The sequence below is a fragment of the Nicotiana tomentosiformis genome, chromosome 8, assembly GCF_000390325.3.
Source record: "Nicotiana tomentosiformis chromosome 8, ASM39032v3, whole genome shotgun sequence".
NCBI lineage: Eukaryota > Viridiplantae > Streptophyta > Magnoliopsida > Solanales > Solanaceae > Nicotiana > Nicotiana tomentosiformis.
In genome coordinates this window covers 63,494,971-63,505,707 of record NC_090819.1, presented here as the reverse complement: position 1 = coordinate 63,505,707, position 10,737 = coordinate 63,494,971, and the positions used below count along the sequence as shown (strand labels likewise).

Sequence of the window (10,737 nt, the reverse complement as noted above, 5' to 3'; positions counted from 1 at the left end):
ACTTTTATTACATACTGCTACATTCACCTTCAGGAATGAGTCTGCATTCTCAATGCTTATCACAAGTCACATTCTCTTTTAAAAAATGGAGTATAATTATTGTGACATGCTTTATAAATTTTTCATACCATTTTGATGGTAAATATTTCCTTCACCTTTTTGAAGGATTATATCGAGAACCCTTATTGTTCTTCTTTTATAGTTACCATAATGAAGATAAATTATTATTTCGTCCCTTACCATGTCTTCGTACACTCATACAGTCATGAAAAATTATTTTGTCGTCTTTCAAACTTATCATATATTGTTGCCACATTCGCTTCACTGAATGGAGCAAATCAAGTAGGGCGGGCTTCATGATTCTTTCATCGATACTATGCATTGTGACTCAAATCCAATGCCTTACCCATATAAAGGCATGTTAGGCAAAATATGTTGGGACTCAAACCCAACTCTTATCATTATAGTGCACCGGAACTTAAATATGTCTTAACTAGTTGCATAATAGGCCAAAGTACAAGATTAAATTATCAATCTTGTGGTCAGAAACATAAAAAAAAATTAGTTATAACAAGATTTAAAAATATAACCACTTTTTAAGGTTGTAGGACAAAAATATTTCATTCCTTCTAAGTGTTATCACTTTTAGATTTACGTGAATTCAAATAGAAGTGCATTCAAATAAATACTAGATAATCTGTTAGAACACTTACCAATTTTGTAAACGATAAACCAAATCAATAAAGTAAGAATAAAGACTAAGACTTGGAAGCATATATATAATTCCTGTAGTACTTCCAGTATCTACATATGCGATCCAATTCACATCATAATATATGGATTATAGATGATAGTCAAAGTCTAAGATTGACTGTAAATCAGAATATCTATTATGCTTACAACTATCCTGCCACAATATTATGTTTATTTATGCATGCATTTAACCAACTATGCAGGAATAGTACCGGTTTAGTTCTATTCATTAAATATTACCATAGTAACATTCATCTTAGCGTGAAAAGGGTAAAGGGCACATTGGTTGTCTGATATCTGCGCACATATATGTAAGCACTATTCAGCACGTTAAATATAAGTTAAAGAATTGAATAGAGAGTACCTATTTCAAAACTTAATTACAAAATATATATTCATGCATTTTGATTTGGTTCATGAATAGATCCCTTGAAGGATAGCCAAACGATAACTAAAAATTCATATCAGACGTCAAGAAAAAATAAGCAAAAACTATACTTGCCAATGTAGGGCTCGCACACTTTCAAGCTATAACAAAATAGAAATAAAATACTGAAAGCTTATTATGAGTTATCATGGTAAAATAGAAAAATTTTGAGATTAGTGGAAGATAAAAATAAAAATATGAATAAGCTAGAAAGATGAAAACTTATCTTGTATTAGTATCCAGCATATTGGCTTCTATCTTTATTTTATTTGATAGCCACAGAATTGTTGGTATAAGGATAGCAAACACAAAGCACAGTCTATGCCTATATGGAGGTGTATGAAAATGGGAGCACAGTAGTGCTGATAACGTGTTATGAAATAAAAGCAATTTAGTAAAACATGAACAAGAACAAGTTATGAAATAAAAGCAATTTAGTAAAACATGAACAAGAAATAGAGATAGAGAGAAGTAAGAGTATTTCTTCTTCAATTGTGTGTATTTTCTTATCTATTATAAGGCATTTATATATGCATGAAAATTGAAGAAAAATATGTCATTGAATATGTCATTAAACATAGAAATATGTCATTGAATATGTCATTAAACATTTGAGAAGATCATGGAAAAAGAGTAGACATCCACTATAATTTAATTTTTATTATAACAGAAAGAACATAATCCAACTAATTTCCAAAAATATAACATTAAATCCATCTAGTATGTTCTATGCGTCCTTCACTATAGGATGAAGAGGTCTAACGCGCCTGCAAGTTATGGGGCCCAATGCTATTGTACCTCAAGAAACACTTGGTTGGAAGTAAACAAAACAACACTATACTTATGAATTTCGTTTAGGGCTTGTTTGGTTTGGTAGCAAAGTTATACATGAATTGTAATGCATGGATAGTAATGCAGAATTAATAATACATAAATTATTTATTATATTAGATATTTGGTATATTCTACTAAAAATTATAACACAGTGTATGTATTTTAAAATAAGTGAAAACAATTTCCTTTTTGGTCCATTCCAAAAATCTCACAAAAAAAAAATAGGTTTTTATTAATGTGGTGCTTATACTTTCCTAAGCCGATGGTCTATTGGAAACAGTATCTTTATCTTCACAAGGTAGGGGTAAGGTCGGTGTGGGATATTATTACTAGATATATTATTGTTGTTGTTGTAAAGAGTTAGTTCGTCATATTGTAATTTTCATATATATATTGGTAATCTCTACATTTTTATTCCATATTATATACAACATAAAATAATACGTATATTTTTCTATAATTTTTGCGGGTATTAATTATGAAAAAAAAAACAAATTCAAACCAAACATTATAATGAATTAGGCTAATTAGTTTTATGTGGAAAGTATAACGTCACCTTAATGTGTGATGACACCTTCACATTCTATATAAGCGAGATAGGATGATGAAACTAAGTGAAGTACGTACCTCAAATTAAAAAGGATGGAGAAACCAGCCTCTGATCATGTGATTCTGTTCATGGATGAAGAAGATCACAAGAACAATAATCCCTCAGACAATTCACAACCTAGGAACACCATTAATGATGCCAATTACATGGCAGAAACAAAACTTACCAGAATTCCTACAAAATTTCAAACACTACATCGCCTCACTTTCTCAAAACCCAAAGCTCGAGTCTTTGAGTTCAATAGTGTTCCAATGAAGCAAAAATCTTTCAACTTAGACGACGAATTCGAGTCCTTCAAGCCCTGTGAAAAGGATGGAGATAGTGATGAAGAACATGAAAATGATGAAGGATTTGGGATTACTAAAGAAAAGTGTAGAAAGAAGACGACAAAAATCCCTTTTAGACTTTTGTTTGAGTGGTGCTTTTTTTTAATCACAACCTCTTGTTTAATATGTGCTCTCACAATTTTACCTCTTAGGAACAATCCCTTATGGGGTCTTGACTTGTGGAAATGGTGCTTAGTGATCCTTGTCATATTCAGTGGTCGCCTTGTTTCAAGTTGCGTAATTAGATTCCTCGTTTTCCTCATCGAGAGAAACTTCATGCTTCGTGAAAAGGTCTTATATTTTGTCTATGGTCTTAGAAAGAGCTTCCAAAATTGTGTTTGGTTAGGTCTTGTCCTTTTAGCTTTGACTTTCATGTTCAACACAAAACTCAACAAACAAAACAAGATGTTAACAAAATTACGTGAAGCTTTAGTGGCCTTACTCATTGGTGCAACAATTTGGCCCGTTAAGATCATTTTGGTCAAAGTTTTAGCCTCGTCGTTTTTTGTTGCAACTTATTTTGAACGTATGAAGGAAAGTGTTTTTCATCACTATGTCCTAGACACACTTTCTGGTCCTCCAGTTGATGAAAAAGTGGTACAAGTGAAAGAACCGAGGAAATTATCGAAGTTAAAGAAGCTGAGTATGCAAAGAAAGTCATCTGCATGGAGTGTGAAGAGATTGGCTAATTATGTAAGGTTCTTTGGTTTGTCAACTATTTCTAAAAGTGTGGATGAATTTGGAAACACTGAATCTGAGATTACAAGTGAATTGGAGGCTAGAAATTGTGCCAAAAAGATCTTCAAGAACGTTGCCAACCCTGGTGCCAAGTAAGTATTTTGTGTAACACACACAACAACAATCAATCATTAGAGTTCAGTTAGTACTATAACTTTTTCTTTCACAATTAGATCATTTAAAATATTTTTTGAACCAAAATATACTATCGAAAAATAAATATTTTTCATACTTTTTGTCGTACCAAACGTACTAAAATTTGGATGGACATTCCCTTATAAGTATGGGGCTTGCTGTTACTTGGTTGGGGAGTAAAGTCCGTTTCAACATGCCTGGCAACATTTGAAAGCCATTAATTTTGTTGCTAGGAAGGACCACCTTAGTTAAGGTCAAAGCGAGTCATCTGTGATTCGATACTTTCCTTTTCGTCCATTCAAAAAACAAAATTCACTAAATACAATACAGTGCTCATAGTCCAAGCATAATTGTTGCGCTCCTTTCATGTTATTTTTTATCCAAATTTTTTTCTAACTTAAAAATTATCTATATATATAAAACAGCGCAGGAAATTTAAGACGTTACTCAATTCGCGTATTATATAAGTGGTAGTTGTTAAAACCTTTCACTTCAAATTTAATTATCTAAATGAATTTAATTTTTTGAAAAACATGCCATGTTACTTTAATTTATATATCCCGATTTGTATGACATCGTTTTAGTTTGATATTTAAGCGTGGCTCAGTTCCACTAATTTCTTATTTTATACTCCTTACTTTGATTTACATTTTTCTTTTAAAATCAGTTTATTTAAGATTTGGATATTATACTAATTTCCCATATAGTACATATACTGATTTCTCAATAATTATTTTATATTGTTCACAACTACTAATATAATAGAAAAGTCAAGTTGAGCACGTAAGTAGACTCCACACAGAATCAATATATCACATAAACAGAGAGAAAGACTAATAGAATTCCCAACAGCAAATACTAAGAATTGAAGTTGACATTGATGTCTCTGTAGTTCAGACATGATATTCATCAAGATCCAAGGGCAAATAATATATATATATATATATATATATATATATATATATATATATATATATATTATTTAATGAACATCGTTTTCAATTTAGATAACATATTTCGCTTATCGAAAGTTATATTGTGTGAAGTTTGACAAATATTTTAAAATATATTTTGTTATCATATTAACATGAGAAAATTAGAACTTATATTACTTTTCGTGTAGTTTTTAAATATCCAAATTTTAATTAAGTTGAACTAGTTTAATTTTACTTCAAAACTTTATCAAATTAACTTTCGATAAGCGAAATATGTCATCTAAATTGAAACAGATAAAGTATCTATTCTTTGAATGTAACATATGGAAATTAATTTTGTCTTTTTATTGTGAAGGTACATAGAGGAGGAAGATTTAATGAGGTTCCTGAATAGAGTAGAGATACACACCATTTTCCCACTCTTTGAAGGAGCTCTTGAGACTGGAAGAATCACCAAATCTGCTTTCAGAAATTGGGTGGTAATTATATATACACTATACTACACACAATATTTATAATCTTTCGATTTAACTTATATACACTACCAGTGTAGAATAAAGACTTCCACACATATGAAATCATCTTAACAATTTATAAGTAGTCACCTGTAAAAATTGGGATTAGTAACCTACATGCTAAAACATGATGTGAAGATTCTTTATGAATTGTAATTTAAAGAGTAGCATCTTTTGATTTAAGTTTTTATTTTTGGTTAGGTAAGAGCATACTATGAGAGGAAGTACTTGGCACATTCATTAAATGATACAAAGACGGCAGTGCAACAGCTTCACAAGTTAGCAAGTGGGATAGTGGGTTTTATAATACTTGTGATTTCACTCTTAGTGATGGGACTGTTGTCTACACAAGTCCTTGCTCTCCTTCTATCGCAACTTGTACTTCTCGGATTTGCTTTCCAAAACACTTGCAAGACTATCTTCGAATCTATTATCTTCGTCTTTGTTGTCCATCCTTTTGACATTGGCGATCGTTGTGTTATCGATGGAGTTCAGGTATATATATATATATATCTTTATTATTATTCAACACTAATAATTAAACTTCTTATATAAAACAATTGACACAGGGTAAAGAATTTTCATATTAATTAGCAAATAATCTGCCTTATTTTAACACCCTTTGGTTCCTTTTCTTCTTTTTTTTTGCATCATTATTTTTTGGGTTTTTAGGCATTGATTTGTTGAGAAAGTGTTTCTATCTTGATTTACTTTTCAATAACAATGACAATTTTCATGTAAACATTTTCAAGACTAGCTAGTAGAATATTGATTTGGATTGGCGCGAATATGGTACAACCAATTTTAATTTCTTAATTAACATATGTCAATTTCTGGGTTTCAATTCATTTCCTTTTTTTGTTAATATTATATATGCAGCTGATAGTGGAAGAGATGAATATATTGACCACAGTTTTCCTCCGTTACGACAATGAAAAAATCTACTACCCCAATGCAGTATTGATCACAAAGCCGATTAGCAACTTCTACAGAAGCCCAGAAATGTGCGATTCCATTTCTTTTGATATTGATACCAACACTTCTATGGACACCATCATTGCCCTCAAAAAGGCCATTCAAATGTAAGAACTCTTGTGCCCCACCCCACTTTCCTTTATATAATTAATAATATGTTCTTCTGCGGACATTTGCTATGACCCATCAACACAATATCATATAATTTTATCTATGCAGATAATAAGAAATTATCTATTTTTTTCCTGTATTTTTTAGGATTTGAATACGAGACCTCATAGTTTTCGGTCACTTCATTGATCACTAGGTTATTGGATGCAATTTTGTGATTTTTTTTTTACCTATATATCTATGTTCAATGTTGAAATACTGATTCAGCTAAACCCAAGAAAACTAGCTATATCCGCGCCTCTAAACTTATCTTATTTTTCAAGCTACTAATCCTACTTTTTATAGATAATTATCTATAATTATCTATTAGTTAACTTGATTAACGTCTTCTTGTTTTCTCGATCCCAGACCAGAGTGATTTTAAATCCCCTAAACATTAGGTGGTCGTTTGGTTAACAGGATAAGGATATTAATCCTATTATAAAATTAGGGATTATAGTTATTCTATATTTGATTGTGGGTATTTGCTAATACCGTTATAAATTTTGTACCAAAATAATGATATTGACTATCCCATATAGGATGTGGAACTAGATTGTTTCATGGGATATCCCTGAATTATAATCCCATGGAATATCCCAGAATTGAACCAAACGATACCTGATGTTTAGAAGCACCATTGCCTAGGACGACCACAAATCCTTTTCTTGCTCTTTTTGTTTTTTTGGAATAATTCAAGTTCATTTATATAACTCCTCAAATCAACATAATGATCATGTGTTTGTGTTTAATGAAAATATATATAGGTACATAGAGAGCAAGCCAAAGTATTGGAATCCAAAACACTCAGTGATAGTGAAAGGAATAGAGAATGTGCACACAATGGGAATGGCTCTATGTGTTCAACATACCATTAACCATCAGAATTATGGGGATAGAAGCAACAGGATCACAGAGCTCATCCTTGAGTTGAAGAAGATCTTTGAGAGCCTTAACATCAAGTACTCTCTTCTCCCTCAACAACTCCATCTTCCCCAAGTGAACATTACCAATTTCAGAAATGTGCCATTGCACACTTGATCTATTTGCTTTGATCTATAGCAAGAATTTGGTAAGCAACTAGATGATAAAAGCTAATTAATTAAGACATGTTTGTAAAGTGCAACAATATAATGTCTCTGCTTTCTGCATGATAAAACATGCTATTCCTTGTGTGTTTGTTTAATTTTCCTTGTCAAATCCATTTCAATATTGTTGTATTCGTGCTTTATTTCAGGACAAAGTATATTTTTTAACCTAATTGTGGGATTATGCTTCTTTTTTCTTAACCTTTTTGGCTTGTACAAGTAATTAATGTCCTAACTCCAAGATAAAGCGCAAAAAGAAAAATGACATTTTAAGTACCCGAGGTGCTGGAATATTATCCTCTCAGGATAGAACGATTTAACTCACCGGTGTATTAGTACCAAAAATCACGGTGTCAGCGAACCACTCAATGATAGTAAATCGCACTGGAATATATTTGTGCAGAAGAAGAAAAAGTCTTGAAGTTCAGAAAATTCGTAAGAAAAAATCTGAGGAATCAAACGAATTTATAGCCAATGGAAGTACTGTTTCTGAAAGTTCACAACCCTTCAGAACAGTCATTTAAAAACAGGAGGGAAATTTAAATAAAAAATTCGGGAAGAAACTGAATCGGGTCACGCACGGATCCGGTTCGGGTTGGATATTTGGCTAATTTAATTAATATTTTATTAAATAACTAAGAAATTTTATCCAAAAAGATTAATCAATCAATCTTTGACCGAAGCCGAAGCCGAGCGAGCGAGCGACGGCGCGAAGCTTGCCTTCTTCTTAACTCTTTAAGAGTTAGAAGAAGAAAAATTGTATATATACCCATCAAAAGCTTTTTCTTCCTCCAATACGGGACAATGTCCCTTTGTCGATGAGAAAAATTCAAATATTTCATTTTCCCTCCATTTCTCATTTATTCTTTATTTTAAGCTAACCAAGCTTAAACCCAACAATCCCCCACATGAATGGGGAATGGCTATAAGACAAAGGAATGCACGGACGAGTGTGTGATTTACATGCAAGAATTAATTGTATCTGGATAAGTAAATTTCCCTTTGAGCTTTCCGTAGTGAACTTATATCGGATATACTCGGTCAATCGGTAGATTTGATATCTTTGAACCGTCGAGCTTTGTTGTATACCTAGACAACATAAGTCACACAATCAACCCTTAAACATCTATGGTTCTCACGGTTGTGTTCGTTTCAACCATGAACATCGCCTGGTTTCATGAGTGCTTAGAGAATGGGCCTTTACTTTCATTCCCCTTGAAGCAGCTTATACTTCACACTCACATAGGTGATTTCTAAACGTATAATCCTATAGACATACTATCTGGTCATATCCTGCTAGACTTAGCAAATCATTAAAAAGCTTTAAGCTTTATTGACTCATCAAAAAGTCTTAATGATTTACCTCGATTTCTGAACATTGTCTTTATCACGAGAATGGGTTGAGTTATTTGACAATGTTGAACTGTCATTCATAACTTTGTTTGATCTCTTTGAACCTAGCTCTTGGGATCTACAGTCTGCTAGGTAGAGTTACTGCCATGATGACTTGTCCTAGGCCTTAACCACATTCCATTTGATGATCTTTCAACTGCCTCTCAAGATAAGCCTTTTGTTAGTGGATTCCACACGTTATCTCTTGACTTTACATAGTCAATAGTGATAATGCCACTAGAGAGTCGTTGTCTAACGGTATTGTGTCTTTGTCGTATGTGACGAGATTTTCCGTTATACATAACGCTCCCTGCCCTGCCTATTGCCGCTTGACTATCACAATGTATACATATAGGTGCCAAAGGTTTGGGCCAAAATACAATATCTTTCAAGAAATTTCGGAGCCATTCAGCTTCTTCACCGGCCTTATCTAAAGCTATGAATTCAAATTCCATTGTAGAACGGGAGATGCACATTTGTTTGGATGATTTTCAAGACATTGCTCCACCCCCAATTATAAAAACATATCCACTCGTGGATTTAACTTCAGATGATCCGGTGATCCAATTTGCATCACTATATCCCTCGATGACGGAGGGATATTTGTTATAATGCAGAGCATAATCTTGGGTAGGTTTCAGATACCCCAAAACTCGTTTCATTGCCATCCAATGTATTTGATTGGGATTACTTGTAAACCGACTTAGTTTGCTAATAGCACATGCTATATTTGGTCGCGTACAATTCATGATATACATCGAACTTTTCAATACTCTTGCATAGTCCAGTTGTGAGTCACTTTCACCTTTATTCGTTTGAAGTGCATAACTCACGTCAATTGGAGTCTTGGCAATATTGAAATACAAATACTTGAACTTGTCAAGTACTTTTTCAATGTAGTGAGACTGTGATAATGCTAGACCTTGTGAAGTCTTGTGAATTCTAATTCTTAAGATCACATCAGCAACTCCTAAGTCTTTCATGTCGAATTTGCTAGCCAACATGCGCTTAATAGCATTTATATCTGCCATATTTTTGCTCATTATCAACATGTCATCAACATATAAACAAACAATGACTTCATAACCTGGAGTGTTTTTAATATAAACACATTTATCACACTCGTTGATTTTAAACCCACTTACCAATATTGTTTGGTCAAATTTGGCATGCCATTGTTTGGGTACTTGTTTAAGTCCATAAAATGACTTAACAAGTTTGCACACTTTCTTTTCTTTACCCGGAACCACAAAACTCTCAGGTTGTTCCATGTAAATTTTTTCCTCCAATTCTTCATTTAAGAAAGTTGTTTTAACATCCATTTGATGGATTTCAAGACCATACACGGCCGCCAGTGCCACTAACACCCTAATAGATGTTATCCTCGTTACTGGCGAGTAAGTGTCAAAGTAATCAAGGCCTTACTTTTGTCTATAGCCTTTGAAAACAAGTCTTGCCTTATATTTGTCAATAGTGCTATCAACTTTTATTTTCCGTTTAAAGATCCATTTCGAACCTAAAGGCTTATTTCCTGGAGGAAGATCAACCAATTCCCACGTATGGTTATCCAAAATTGATTGAATCTCACTATTGATTGACTCTTTCTAAAAAGCTGAATCAGAAGATGACATAGATACTTTGAAAGCTTGAGGCTCATTTTCAAGCAAGAATGTCACAAAATCTGGTCCAAAGGAAGTATATGTTCTTTGACGTTTACTATGCCTTGGATCTTCTTTACTTGGAGTATTTTCCTTTGGTTCTTCCCGTGGTCGTTTATGTCTTTTACTTAAGGACTCACATTCAGTTTTATACGGATAGATGCTGTCAAAGAATTCAGTATTAACTGATTCAATTACCGT

General features: G+C 32.8%; 1 protein-coding gene across 1 annotated transcript; it reads left to right on the top strand.

Moving 5' to 3' along the window:
- Positions 1 to 2,623: 2,623 nt before the first annotated feature.
- On the top strand, positions 2,624 to 7,584 carry LOC104121126 (mechanosensitive ion channel protein 10-like). The gene is made up of 5 exons (XM_009633036.4): positions 2,624 to 3,780; positions 5,114 to 5,237; positions 5,475 to 5,768; positions 6,153 to 6,355; positions 7,166 to 7,584. Exons 1-5 carry the CDS (start codon positions 2,657 to 2,659, stop codon positions 7,437 to 7,439), a joined length of 2,019 nt encoding a protein of 672 aa, XP_009631331.1. The 5' UTR covers positions 2,624 to 2,656; the 3' UTR covers positions 7,440 to 7,584.
- The last annotated feature ends 3,153 nt before the right edge of the window (positions 7,585 to 10,737 follow it).